Source organism: Poecilia reticulata, chromosome 9 (assembly GCF_904066995.2).
Source record: "Poecilia reticulata chromosome 9, P_reticulata-male-v2, whole genome shotgun sequence".
Taxonomy (NCBI): domain Eukaryota; kingdom Metazoa; phylum Chordata; class Actinopteri; order Cyprinodontiformes; family Poeciliidae; genus Poecilia; species Poecilia reticulata.
In genome coordinates this window covers 8899070-8913366 of record NC_088838.1, presented here as the reverse complement: position 1 = coordinate 8913366, position 14297 = coordinate 8899070, and the positions used below count along the sequence as shown (strand labels likewise).

The window sequence follows — 14297 nt, the reverse complement described above, 5'->3', positions numbered from 1 at the left end:
CTCAAGGCACACTGACCTGCATGTTTTCGATGTTCCCCTGCTTCAACACACCCCATTCAGATGACTGCAATTCAGCAAACCCCTGTTAATCAGCCATCAATTGAAATAATGTGTGCTGAAGCAGGGGAACATCTAAAACATGCAGGTCAGTGTGCCTTGTGCCTTGAGGACCAGGGTTGGGAAACACTGCTCTACTCACTGTGAGTAACTTCACTGAATAAAAAAACTAGCTAATTTTAAACCAAAATTCACCTGACACAGACATGCACGTGAAGTTTTTGTTAAAGTTGCAAAACTTTTATAATGAAAGAAATTGATTTGGAATATAACATATATTCCATGATTTAGTTATTTTATACGAATTATTTTATTTTTTTATCCTTAAGCTACCAAAGTTTAACATAACTTTGTATCTTGTTCCGTCTGAGGGAAGTAATTTTTAAATATTAAATGATTGATATTTTGATTAGTTACGTGCGTGAGTATGCCTTTTTACCAAATACTTTTTTATTCTTACTCAAGTAATTTTTGGATGGCTACTTTTTACTTTTATTTGAGTAAAAATGTGTTAAAGTAGTGCTTGTCTTACTTCAGTACAATTTTGGGGTATTCTACCCACCTCTGGAATCTAATATTATGCGACAAGGGGCGCTACACTAGAGGGGGCGCCAAAGTGATGGCGAAAAAATTTTTGTCCACATTTTCTATATTTTACATCTGTTTGTGTGCGCATATACTGTGTCTGCATAAACCTCAGTTGCGCCCTGTCTGCACTCATGGAAACAAAAAGAATGGCAAGCATCCCGTTTTCGTCAAATGTTGCCAGGAGATAGAAAATTTAAACAAACATTCGATGACCTACTTGCATTTATACAAAAACTTAAAAGCCACACTTATTCCTTTTCCTGCTGAAATAATAGACATGTCTTTATTGTGTCACAGAGAGGTGCAAAAGCAACAAAGTGGAAGGCGATCAAAGTGTGTTCACACCAACATCCGTCCAGCCATCCATCCATCTTCTATACACCCTTGTCCCTTAGTGGGGTAGAGAGGTTGTGCTGGTGCCTATCTCCAGCTAACGTTCCAGGTGAGAGGCTGAGTCACCCTGGACAGGTCGCCAGTCTGTAGCATCACACCAACATAAAAAGTATTTAAAAAAAGAATGCAGTATAAGAGCAAAATTTCAACATAAATATATTCTGCAGTATTTTTATTGCTTTGTATACTCTGGTCCAAAAAAATGTGCAATTGGGCAGGTAAACTAAAAACATAATACAAAATTTGCATGTGGATAATAAATGAAAGAAATCTATCTCTCTATAAACGTAACATTGATGTTTTACAGGAAGCCTTGTATCAAGTAAGTTGGGCCATTAATTTGAAGAGACGGCTTCCTGTTACTATCTTGCTAATGCTGACCACCTTGATCCAATATCCACTTCAGTTAAGATAAAGAGTCATCAGAAATGATTTGGAGATAAAGTAACTGATTTATGATAGAGTCCTCACCTGTTTGAAAGTGGTCTTTAATGTTGCAGAAACAGGAAGGGAAACGGCTCACAGTTTAGAGGAAAAATCTCATGACTGCATGAACACGTAGTTTGAAACATACCTGAAAAGCTTGAAATACACCTCACAGTTCATTATGTACTTATGCAATGATATCCTTGATTTTTACTTGTGTAATAGCTGATGCTTAAGCTCTAACGGCCGTCTAGCTGCATCAGTTTAACGCTCTGAGAAGGGTAGATGTGTTTCAGAGTCCATTATTGTGCTGTCTGCCTCCACATTGCAAACTGGTTTACGCAGTGTGGGACAACAGAAGGCTTGTGTGCTGCGTGCTCATTCATTGCTGAGGGTTAAGCATTTAATTAGTAGCTACTAAAGCCAGCTCCCGCTAATCTTCTCAACACTGACTCAACATGTGACCTGGTAACTAATGTTAAGGCCGATCAATAGCCCGTCCAACTCAGACAAAGGGAATGACAGCTTTGGCTTAAGGTGGGTGTAAAACTCAATGCTGCCTTACAAGAGGCTTGGAGTTCGAAGAAGTTTGGAGGTGTTTTTTTTTTTTTTTTTTTTTTAAAGGGTATGTTACCACTGCCGTTCATTACAGAGAGGAACAATACAGGAACAGATTGTGCACCCACAATGGTAACTTACAGTGCGCTCCATCCTCATTGAACGACGCGGTCAGTGTCCTGACTGCAAGCAGGTCTACTAGCTGATGATGGAGCTCTGGAAGTGGGACAAGGGGCCATTTGGGCAGGAATTGAGGGGTGTGTTAAGTTTCTGCATGCATGATCAATGGGGTTGAATAGGTTGGGTTGGGGTAGAGAGGGGAGGGCAAAGAAAAAAAAAAGGCAGGCCAGCGGCGATGGAGTGAGAGAGGTGTTCACAATGGAAACACACACATACACACACAGAGGTGGTGAGCAATGGTTTGTTAATGAGAGATGGGCAGGGTGCGGATTGTGTCTCATTACCAATCAGCACAGCTTTGAGTTCTCTTCGGAGAGGACCAAAAAAAAAAAAGCACGCTCCAGTGTGTGCCGCATGTGTTCCTTTTTGATAAAACCTGGCTGTGTGGCGTGGCATTAGTCACAGCAGTATCTGAGCTGTTGGAAGTCCACACACACTGCCCTCTGTCCGTTTGCGTGAGGAGTTTCCTCTCGGTAGTACAATGAGTCTTAATTACAGGTCAGTGGCATGTCTCAGGGAGATAGAGGGAGCTCTGTTACCCTTCCAAATACTGTATAATGCCATCATCCCAAGGGTGGGGTGGGGTAACAAGAGCTGGACACAAAAAGGTGCTGATAGGCTGAACATGAGAACGGTATAATGCGATCGGGGTGGAGAAAGTGAGCGTTTTACACTGAAAAGAGAGCAGAGGAGGGGGGAACTAAGAGGGCACATTACCTCTCAAAGGATTTTGCCCATTTAGTTTGCTTTACAGTTACCCTACAACTAATTCCAGCCAACTTTCTTTGACAAAAAGAACAAGAGATGGATTAAGGACAAAGGCAAGCTGGATTGGGGTGAAACAAATCTGCAAAGGGAAAAATCTGTGGTTAGTTACAGCGACGCGTTTTCTACCACCTGTTGATGCTGCAAGTTCAAACCTGCTCACTGTGCTTGATGAATACCTGTATAAGTCTTATGCATCTCTACTCTGAGATACCGTGGTGTACATAGTTTGTGAAGCAGATCTTTTTTTTATGCTGTTATTTAAAATGGAAGCTAGATGCATACATCCAAGACCAATACTTATAGGTCTTCTAAAAGAAAGTGTATGAGCCTATCTGAAGTGTGGTATGCAGTTTTAATCTCATCTTATTCTGACACCACTAATTAAAATTTCACACAACCTTGCCTTCACAAATCACCTGTAGATTTTTTTTTTTTTTACATCGCACCTCACCCTGAACTCATCTTCCCAATGGTGAAATATGGTGGTGGAAACATCATGCTGTGGCTATGTTTTTCCCAAGCAGGCGCAGGGAAGCTAAACAGAGCTAAATATAGGAGAATCCAAGAAGGAAACCTGCTGGAGGTTGCAAAAGAAGCTTAAAATCCCAGCAGGATTAATTTTAACATGCAACCGGAAAAACATTGTGTTGGAATAGTCCAGAAATCTAATAGAAAATCTGCAGCAAGGCTTTGAAATGGATGTTTTGCACTCTCCACCAAATCTCACTGAGATTGAGCTGTTTTTAAAAGAATTGGCAAAGATTTCAGTCCCTGGAAGTGAAAAGTTTGTTTTGAGTGCCTCTTTCAACAATACAAGTTTAGACATGTTATAGTAAATAATTCCAAAATAACAGATATATACATCTTACGTTTTGTTTTTGTTTTGGTTTGGTTTTGAAGAGACCCGAGTCACTGAAATACATTTCTACAGAACTGGGCCAATTCATTGCATATATGGCACAACAGCGCCCTCTAGTGGTACAAGCTGCTCATCGAGCTGTACTTGACCTACAGTAACTTACAGCACTTTTAATCACTAGAAGTTCACTAAATAATCAAGTGTGGTATGCAGGCATTCTGAAATAAAAAGAGGAAAATCTTTACTGTGGAAAAAACCCTAATATAAAAAAAATTATCTGTCCTGAAAGCAAGTTTTACATTAAAAATAAGAAATTCACGTGACCTGCAATCACATCTTCTCATTTATTGGTTCTAGTTCCCTGACTTGGCAGACAGCTTTTGTCAGAAGCCTCGGCAAATGCAACTTTGCTCATGTTTGATTATTGTTCTTAAATTGTACTTTGGTCACTGTTGGGGACTGAGGGAGAGGGGACAAAGTTCACAGGGCGCTCGTAAGGAGGAGGGGGTGAAAAGGAGGTAGGTAAAAAAAAAAAGAAAAAAAAAGAAAAATTGACCTTTGAAAGGAAAACAGCAGGTGGAGAACAAAACCCAGGCAGCTGAGGACGCATCGGGAGGAAAATCAGCGGAGAAAAATGAAAGCGCTCTGGGTTTTCATTTGACGAAGGGCAGCGTGTATGAAAAAAAAAGAATGAGGCCCAACGCAGGCCGACCGGCTGCTATTTGAATGCGACAGAGCACATGCGAGCAGTGTTTGTTTGTGAGGCAGCAGCACGATAAGGCACCAGACCAATGGAGGGAGAGGAGAGGGCGAGGGCAGCCATGGCGAGGCCGAGTCGTCTGACCGCCCTTCAGGAGCAGCTCATCTGGGCCCTGCTGGAATCCGGGCTGTCCCGGGATGTCCTAGTCCAAGCCGTGGGCGAGCTGGAGCGCAGCAGGGCTGGAGCCGGAGACAAGGTGGATGGAGAGAGCTCCGAGGAGGGAGAAATGGATTTCCCTCCGCCTATATTCCGAGAGCTGGAGAAGCTTCCTCCGGAAGAGGCGTCCAAGCTGAGGGCCGAGGTCGACCGGTTGCTGCAGTGAGTACATCCCAAAGTTTTCTGGAGATTCCATGGCAACGGCAGGGTCATCTTGATGTCTCATTGAAGCCTTTGCGCACACAGCAATTTTTTCCGCCATAAAGAAACTAGGTTAAATATTTTGGAAATTTAGAACCTCATCAAATGAGTCTGTTTCCTCATGTTCTGGCCAAAACTATTTTTCTGTCTGAAACATTATTCCTCACTTCAGTTCTCCTCTCTTTCCTAAATCCTCCCTCCTTCACATGCTTCTCTGTTTCTCTCTCTGCAATCTGGCTTCTGAGGCGAATTTAAAGAGGGTTCCTCCTTTGCTAGTTACTAATTACCCACCCCCATCATTATTCCCTTGCCATTTCTTAATAAATAAGCTCCATGCATACAGGTAGGTGAAGATTAATGGAGTGGGGCTGGTAACAGGAGACCGTGTTTGCATAACGCTTAAGCAATATTTTGGAGCACATCTTTAAGAGCAGATTTAGAAAATTAAAAAGACAAGCATTCCTCAAAGACACACTTCATACATAAAAACGTGTTAAAGCATCCGCCATTAAAACGGTTTTCATTTAATGCTTCATTTAAATGAACTTGTATTTGAACATTTGCTGCTTCAAATGGAGTCTTTTAAGGTATCGTGCATTTTCAAGCTTTCAGACAGAGTCCGAACGTTAAATTAGGCCTCATAAACCTTTTACACGTTTCTTCCCCTCCAGTGATCCGAAAGGGGTGGACTTTGCTCCCGTGTGCTTTCTCTTATCTCTCTCTGTCAATAGGCCTCTATGCAACTTCCCTGTGTGTGGAAACACATTAAGTCCAATGTTTTCACTGCTTGTACCTGCTTAGCACTTCTATAGAAACTAGTAGTGATTCTCACATTCTATGGAGAAGAAAAAAAAAAAAGGTAAATAAACTATTTGGACTTGGCTAACTAATTTTTAGCAAATTAAGAAAACGATGGAAACAATATGCGTTTGGTACTGATGGTCACATGGGCATGTAATCAAACCCGTTTTGATCACCTGTATATTTGTACAGAAATGTGCATTTGTGGAGGTAAAAGTTACAAACATTAACAATAACATGAAGTGAAGAGTGCCAAATTACAAAAAAAAACATGAATTTTTTTTAATGTGTAATTAATTTAATAAATCTGGAACTACAGAGAATTTATTGAATATAGAATTAACTATAGTCAAAATCATTTAAATGTAATGATTTTTACTGTAAAAACAGTTATTTCATGATTTAATAAATAATTTCATGTTCCAAACTGTCAACTTCACCTATCAAACTCAGTGGGCGGGGTCAGTGAGAGCCTGGCGTCTGATTGGTTGCTTCAAACTGCAAGTTAAGACAATTTCTTCTAACTCTGGGCCAATATTTTCACTGGAACTGTGAAAATATTTTGAGGCACAAGGAATGAATTTTATATTTAATCAAAAATATAGGACAGGAGTAGGGAGATAATGCAATAAAGGTTCCCTTGCTAAGTTGAAATGCTTTATTATGAAATGTTAATGTTGAAATGAATTAAAATGTAAAACTATAGCAATTGAATTAGCTTGTGTATGGTAGCTACTTAAACATTAGTCTCTGTAACTAGTTAAGTTTTATTTTCATGAAATATTCATATCTCTGTACTCCATTAGATACAACTGATATTTTTAACAACCAAGAGTTGAAGCCTCAAATGCAACTTTACAAAATATAGCCTCCATCATCCCTCTGTCTTGTTATCAATTCTCTTTTTTCTAATTGTGTACCCACATCAGAAAAATCTGCCCAAAATTGATTCTCAAATCAATCTCAGACCTGAATTATATAAAAACAAAAAGTGAGGGCCCAGATCAGTGGACGATCTAGAGAAATAAGCAAAGAGGAACATTCAAATATCCTTCTGCATTCTCTAACTTTCTAATACACGAGGAATGCCCAAAAAATAATGGTAAACGTTAGATCTCATATTAAATGTCATTTTGTGGGAGCTCTTCCCACTTAATAAACAGCATTGGGAAAGAAAAATAAAATGGTTGAAGTTAGATTTCATGCTTGTCATGTTCTGTGACCAGACCAATTACCATTAGCAATGCTGTCAGATAGCAGGGTTTTTTTATGTGTAACTCATAAATTCACGTTGAACAATAGATTTCTCCTCTTAACTAAGTGACTAATTTTACAAGACACAATTCAACAAATGTGTAAACACAAGTTTTAGTAGCTCTACAGCTATACTGGATTGCTCACAGGAGTCGAACTCATACATGATATGATTCCAACTTCAGCAGACATTCCAGCAGATTTTTCCTGGAACCCAAAAGTCATGACTTCTGAATACAAATGGTATTGACAAAAAAATCCCAATAATTTACAGCAATCAAAATGCTTTCAAAAGTCAGGAGCTGTGTGGACTTGAGTTTGGGTGAGATGTAAAGTATTTTGCCCTCTCTACTGAACAGGGAGGACCCCTGGCAGGTTGCAAAAATGGTGAAAAGCTACATGCAGCAGCACAACCTACCTCAGAGAGAGGTGGTAGAGTCCACAGGCCTCAACCAGTCCCATCTCTCCCAGCACCTCAACAAAGGCACACCCATGAAGAACCAAAAGAGAGCTGCTCTCTACAGCTGGTACGTCAAGAAGCAGTGCGAGATCAGCCAGCGTGAGTACAAAACCTGCACAGAAGCACCAAGCCCTGCTTGATTTTAACCCAAAGCTAGCAGCAGTCCTAGGAGAAGGAGACACATTGGTAATAGAAACTTTTTTTTTTATCTAGAATTTACCAACGCCAAACATGGCCTGGCACCGGTGGAGGAACAAGGAGAAGACACCAAGAAAGGAAGGAGGAACAGGTTCAAGTGGGGCCCAGCATCCCTACAGATCCTCTTCAATGCCTATGAACGTCAGAAGAACCCCAGCAAGGAGGAAAGAGAGGGACTGGTAGAGGAATGCAACAGGTGTGTGTGGCAAGATTTTAGATGATTCGTTTTTTATTTTTGCAGACATACAGCGATAGGGCAAAACATTATCGTCAAAGACGGATGACGAGAATAACACTGCTTCATTCCTTTTCATGGCACCTTTTAATGGATGGGGTATGTTAGGAAGAAAACTGAACACTTTATCATCAAAGCTGAAATGTTAACATAAAAATGGGAATGAGTAAGAACTTGAGGGAGTCTGACAAGGGTTGAATTGTCAAGGATAGAAGATTGGGCCAGAGTATCTCCAGAAATATGGCTTGGTGTCCATCAAAGATTGTCAAATAAGTGAACAAGCAGTAACTATATTGGCTTGCTCACCAGACTCATGGGGTAACAGGCTCATAAATGCATGTGGGCAGCAAAGGCTGGTTCCTTTCATCGGATTCAACAGCTGAGCCACTCTTGCTCATAACAAAATAACTTAATGGTCTTTCTGATGGAAAAAAATAATTTATGCGCACTGACTGTATATTAATCTGAATTGGAACAGTATTACCTGATGGCTGTGCAGTCTTTCAACAAGACAACTCATGCCGCCACAAAGCTAAATTCCTTCAGGAGTAGTTAGAGAAGCTTCAGTTGTTGTGTTCGCCTCAAAAATGTTTCACCTCTCAATCCAGTCAATCATCAGTAGGATGTACTGGACAAACAAGTGCAAGCCATGTAGTTTTGCAACTTTCAGGACTTAAGATGGCCTGTCAAGATCTTGGTATTAAGTACGAAAGCAAACCTTCAAGGGTTTACTGGAAGCCATACCTCAACAAGTCAGAGCTGCTTTGGCAGCAAAAGGGGACCAACACACATGATGTTATGCCACATATGAGAATCTCACAATATCCTATTTCTTTGGGAAATGAAGCACCACTGATGTTATTGTTGCATTTGCTTCTTGTTTATTTAGTCAATGACTTCAGTTCATATCTTTCATTTATTAACTCATCTGTAAGTGTATTTCTTATTTTTCAGAGCCGAGTGCCTCCAGAGAGGGGTGTCCCCTTCCCAGCTTGCTGGTCTGGGTTCCAACCTAGTTACTGAAGTCAGGGTGTACAACTGGTTTGCCAACCGGCGTAAAGAGGAGGCTTTTCGTCACAAGTTGGCCCTTGACACATCTTTCAACAGCCAGTCAGCTTCCTCCTCTAATGCCACCCTTCCAACAAGTCCTGAGCATGGTAATAGGCCACAATTGGTTAAGCAAACCTACAGTTTCTATTCTTTGTAGATAAAGTTAAAACCAGGACTATTTCCTGTAAACTGAGATTAGGAATTAAGTGGTTACGACTAAGGCGGTCTTGCAAGTACCACAGATTTTGGTAGACATGACTGTGCAGGTTCTGAGACTGATGCGTGTAAACTAATCAGCCTGGATATTGTCCTGAAACCTGATTCGCACTGCTTTCCCAGGTGTAAAGTACAGCCACCAAATCTCCTGTGACACAGCAAGAAGCAGCATAGGGGACCGTGTGGGACGTCTCGTGGTCAGCCCTGTGCAACTAGAACCCAGCCATACACTCCTTGAGTCTCATAACCCCAAGCTGGTGAGTGTTTGTCCTGGTGTTTCACCAGTCCACTCTGAGTAACCCTACTGTTGTGACCATACTTTCCCCCTGGCTGCAGGTGTCTGGCAGTGGACCACTGCCCCCAGTAAGCACTCTGACATCCCTGCACAGTCTTTCAGCGTCTCCAGCCTCCTCACAGAGCCTTATTATGGCCTCGGTGCCCAGCGTCATGAGTCTGGGCGAGTCCTCGCTTCTAATAGGTAGCTCAGTCCCTCGATTAACTCTCCATACTTTTGAATGGAAAATATAGCAATACGAAGAGGTCTATGCTCGATGTTTCACAGGTTTGGCCCCTACGCAGTCGCAGACTGTCCCCGTCATTAACAACATGGGGGCTGGTTTCACCACTCTCCAGCCAATTTCCTTCCAGCAGCAGCTTCACACACCCCACCAGCAGGCAATACAACAGCAGCTTCAGGGTCACATGGCTGCCAGTCCGTTTATGGCAACCATGACACAGCTGCCATGTCACAGTAAGGCTTCAACAGCATATCAGTTTAACGTCATGCAGAAGGCAAAGACTCATTCATCTCTTCCCCATGACAGTGTACAACAAGTCAGAGTCGCCTCAGTACCATTCGTCCAGCCTGCTGTCTCAAGCCATGGTCATCACTGACAGCAGCAGTCTGGGGACCCTGACCAGCCTCGCTGCGGTCCGACAGGTACGCCTCTGATGACTTTATTGGGTTGGTAGATCGTCAGTAAGATTTTAAACCTCGAGCTTAAACTTTGTTTCGAATAGATCCTTACAGCAGATCCTGAGGAAGAGACGGATTCCCCTTTGCAGGAAGATTCTTTACACCTTCAGCCACACACACCTGTACCAGGTAGAGCACCAGAGCAAGCAAAGCCTCACCACTCACTGTCCAAATATATTTAAGAGAATCTCTATGAATAGTGATTTTGAAAATACAAAAGGCAATTTTATCATTTGTTGGCTCGCGGGGCCACAGTAGCAGTTCAGAAAGCCGAACTCTTACAAGTCTGACTAAGATTAGGTCTGAAATGATATTCAGTTAGATGAATGTAAACGCAAATTCTGCCAAGCTTTAGTTGTCAGACAGATGGTTTCATTTGGCAGTGGAAAACTCTGATCTTAATAGTGCAATACAAGTCTAAACCATCACCCTGCCACCAATGTGTTTGGAAATCAGCTTGGGGTGAGGCTCTCTTAAATGTTGTTGTAGTTTTGGTCTTGTCGTAACCACGTTTTTTTGGATATAAAATGGGAACGGTTTGCTGAAGAAAGTTTTCCGTTGGCCATGCTAAATTCCTACCCACCCAGGAGGGGGTTTCGTTCGACAACAATTTAAAGAAGTTTACTCTGTGACAATTGATTAAAGTACCTAACTACGTATGTGTTAGGTACATAGCTAACTATATATGTGTGTCTTAATAAATTAAGACGCACACAGGTATGAATTGGAAATAGGAAGGGTTCAAACAAAATTGACCAGAACTGTTTGGAAACTATCCCATAATTCTTTCCAGACTTATTGGCAGAAGTGATTGTTAGCAAGTCTATTGTTGACGTCCATCCTTCTGGGCAGTGTAAGGATACTCCTCCATGCTCCAGACCAATAAACTACCTAAAATCCTGCTCATGCACACAGTCATATTTACTCATGATCAGCTACTAATGTCCATTTAAATCTCATAGAGCATTTCTCTTGCTTCTGTTTTTCAGAAAGATGCAATAAACCATTATAAAATGGGTTTTATTTCTGTACTGCCGATTTTTTTTTCACATTAATTACTGAGTATGATATAAATCATCTGTGACATGCTTTTTTCTTCTTTTTTAATGTATAAATAAAAACAAATCATGTCTTCTAATCAGATGCTCCTATGGGTGGCTGAGTAGAAGAAACTAATTTTGCCAGAAACTTCTAAGCCGAGTCTAAACTGACTTTATCACTCTTCTGAACAGCTTCTTCTGAGAGCCTTGAGCTGTATCCTTCCTCCCAGACGACAGAACGCCATCAGTCTCACCTCCTCTCACCTTCACCCACAGACATCGGCTCCTATATGCCTACACAAATGGTGTCCACAGCCCAGTAACACCTCCCTAGCTATGTAGTGGCTCTGCCCTGTCAGCTGGACTAAGGAGGTGTGGGGATGGACAGCTAACACTGGACAGCTAACACTGGGAGAAGAACCTTGAGACCGCAACCAGTGATGTCTGAGAGTAAAAACTGACTCGACACAGCTTTTAGTAGTACCTAGAACTGATATTAGAGAAAAAAAAATCACATCTTAAATAGCAGAAATATCTCTCAAGATCAACACCAAAATGTATATTTTTATTAAAATATTTTTTCTCAGAAACTGTAACTTTAGATGAAACAAATGTTACCTGCATTGTTTTTAATTTGCTTTCCTTAAATGCTTTTTTTCCACTTTTGATGAAGTTTTTAAAAAAATATGTATAACCATCAACAACCGATGTAAAGTTATTTTATAAACAGACTAGATGCCTTGCGTTATCTGAGAAGTAATTGAGTGCTCCACACCACTTGATCAGTTCAACACAAAACACAGACAGCCCGAATGAGTAAACACTAGATTAAAAACTCAGTTCAAAGCCGTTTCTTCTGTATTTCTTTTACGCTTTTTCTTTTTTTGTTTTGTGTTGACTATAGAATGTTCCTGCTCACCATTGCCTTGGTGAGGAGCAGAGGATACAGAGTCCTGCTTATTCTCTTCTTTTTTCCGTTTTGTCTTTTTCTTGACGACACAATGCTCTTCTTCCTCTTGCACCTTCTTTTTTGCTCCAGATTCTGGGCCGACAGGCTCTGCTGAGGAAGATGAGCGCATGGACGAAGGTAACAGGTCACTGATGGACACTGCTGCCTCTTTCAGTCTGGTTTCCATCTCGCTGTCGCTGTCACTGCAAAGCAGCAGAGAAATGTAGAATGTTTTGTGGAAGGTGAAAAACTCCAAATCAAGTGTTTGAAATAAAAGGGAAGCAGGAAACAAAGAGAAACCTTGAGCTGGGAGGAGGTCGACGCCTGGCTGGTGACGAAGGCTTAGCATCTTCCTGTCCTGGGACAGATGTAGAAAACAAACGAAATCCTGCAAAAAAACAAAAAAAAACATTGAAAGAGGCGAAGTCAGTTCCTCTAATAGCGAATCTGCTTAATGAAAGAGCAGACGTTTACCCTCATCTTGACCATCATCACATTTTGATTCCAGACATTTTGAGGATATGTGCTGTGTTTCTGAAATGCAACTGAAGAACAAAAATGCTGCTTAAAAATCGGAGTCCTGAAGAAATAATGATCCTCTTCGATAAATTACAACCTTTCCCCACCTATCCAGAAGATCCTCCAGCTTTCTAGCGACATGTTTCCGAAATCCTTGGGTGACCTGGAGCTCGTTTCCGTCATGCTCGTGGTCGGCAACCACAACGCTGTTGCACAACAAAATTTATACACTTTGCTCCTCAGTTTTAATTAAGTAGCTGCAAGATGCATAAACTTCCATTTTCTCCATAACATTATAGTATAAAAACCATTAATCTACATTTAAATTATTTAGAAATTGACCAGTTTAAAGTGTTAGACACACGTCCTGGGCTGTTTTGGAGTAAGAAATGTTGTTTTGCAATAAACATTTTTTATCATAAAGATGTCTCTTTTTACTCGGTTGGTCAGAGCTTTACAACATTCAGAGATCAACCACAATATCTCTGACGGGTGCATGATGCATCCCAGATTCAGACTTCCTCCCATATGGCTCTGTAAAGTTAAAAAATTAACTTTCACACTTTCTTTAATTTAATGTGGAACACTTCAGCTCAGCACAAAATCCATTAAGTTTAACTGCTGTAAAATTAGTAAATGTGACAACACTTACCGCTTGGACTCCTGTTTAACACTGCCAACCCCATCTGAAATGAGAAACGGAAGAGTCAGCCTCCTGCTGTGCACGGCGGCCGTCAAACTTACGAAAATTTAGGGAACTATAAATTATTAGTCGTCCAACGTATTTCACACGAACACACAACTCCTAGCTCTGTAGGTGTGTGTATTCCGGATTAATTACTAAAACGGTTGCAAATGTAAAAATGGCACCGAAATACTAGCATCATTTACCTTTTGCCTTAAATGTTTGGCATTCCCAAACGGCCTCCCGGCATTTTTTAAGCTCTTCGTCGTCACTGCTGCTGGAGTCCTTAGAAACTCTCCTCTCGGCGCGGGACGCCATGTTAACACCACGTGCTGCTTGAGTTTCTCTGTTTTCAACTGAGAATGCTGGGTAATGTAGTCCCTTATTTCATTGCACACAAAAATGAAATGACTGCCACTTTTATTATGATTTATGTAGAAGAGAAATGTATAACCCTAACAAAAAGATATTGTTTATCTAATAATAGAGTAATTAAACACCATATTGCTATTTCTTTCAATTGTAATAATTGACACTGCACGATTAGTTGATGGTGTTTAAACTTGAATTTTAGTTTCGCTCTTAAATTTACTTCTTTTTTTTGCTTTTAATTGAATTAACAGAACCGTCACTATGAAGTCTGCATTAAAATGGCATAGATGAAGGTTTCATACCAACTATGATTTTTAAAATCCGACATGGGAAGCTTGATCCGAAACATGTTGATACCAGAAGTACGCTTCGGATGATGTGAATCTTATCAAACCATTCGCAAAAGGCAGAAAAATGCATTTTAATTAGCTTGAATTGCTTAAAGTGGTTAGCCACCTCACCAAAGATCCAAGTTTGTAAATTCAACTAGTTTTCCCATGTGGAACTGGTACGTGATTGAGTTTTGTGTCATTCTCAATGATAAAAATAAGCAATAGTAGATGTACTCCTTTAATGTAGTCATTTATGCAAAACGA

The 14297-nt window shown here is 40.8% G+C and overlaps 2 protein-coding genes across 3 annotated transcripts; one reads left to right on the top strand and one right to left on the bottom strand.

Moving 5' to 3' along the window:
* Positions 1–52: 52 nt before the first annotated feature.
* Positions 53–11799, top strand: hnf1a (HNF1 homeobox a). 2 transcript variants are annotated; one of them, XM_008417567.2, is made up of 12 exons: positions 53–200; positions 943–1087; positions 4598–4907; positions 7361–7560; positions 7675–7855; positions 8849–9051; positions 9284–9417; positions 9497–9638; positions 9723–9911; positions 9985–10100; positions 10181–10265; positions 11369–11799. In XM_008417567.2, the coding sequence occupies exons 3-12, from the start codon at positions 4621–4623 to the stop codon at positions 11497–11499; spliced, it is 1668 nt and encodes a 555-aa protein (XP_008415789.1). In that variant the 5' UTR covers positions 53–200; positions 943–1087; positions 4598–4620; the 3' UTR covers positions 11500–11799. The 2 variants fall into 2 exon arrangements, with proteins under 2 accessions (XP_008415789.1, XP_008415790.1); XM_008417568.2 differs by lacking the exon at positions 4598–4907.
* c9h12orf43 (chromosome 9 C12orf43 homolog) lies at positions 11721–13695 on the bottom strand. Its single transcript, XM_008417566.3, has 6 exons — positions 13536–13695; positions 13297–13330; positions 12752–12850; positions 12600–12670; positions 12426–12513; positions 11721–12328 (listed from the first exon to the last, which is right to left on the bottom strand). The coding sequence occupies exons 1-6, from the start codon at positions 13645–13647 to the stop codon at positions 12013–12015; spliced, it is 720 nt and encodes a 239-aa protein (XP_008415788.1). The 5' UTR covers positions 13648–13695; the 3' UTR covers positions 11721–12012.
* Between the last annotated feature and the right edge of the window lie 602 nt (positions 13696–14297).

What these genes read in the sequence shown, in the direction of transcription:
- c9h12orf43 (XM_008417566.3), bottom strand. Translation starts at nt 13,647, where the DNA reads ATGGCGTCCCGCGCCGAGAGGAGAGTTTCTAAGGACTCCAGCAGCAGT. An exon ending in CCAAACATTTAAGGCAAAAG is followed by an intron (nt 13,331 to 13,535) that starts GTAAATGATGCT and finishes TTCTCATTTCAG; the next exon opens with ATGGGGTTGGCAGTGTTAAA. An exon ending in GTTAAACAGGAGTCCAAGCG is followed by an intron (nt 12,851 to 13,296) that starts GTAAGTGTTGTC and finishes GTTGTGCAACAG; the next exon opens with CGTTGTGGTTGCCGACCACG.
- hnf1a (XM_008417567.2), top strand. Translation starts at nt 4,621, where the DNA reads ATGGAGGGAGAGGAGAGGGCGAGGGCAGCCATGGCGAGGCCGAGTCGT. An exon ending in GAGGTCGACCGGTTGCTGCA is followed by an intron (nt 4,908 to 7,360) that starts GTGAGTACATCC and finishes TCTACTGAACAG; the next exon opens with GGAGGACCCCTGGCAGGTTG. An exon ending in GCAGTGCGAGATCAGCCAGC is followed by an intron (nt 7,561 to 7,674) that starts GTGAGTACAAAA and finishes TTTTTTATCTAG; the next exon opens with AATTTACCAACGCCAAACAT.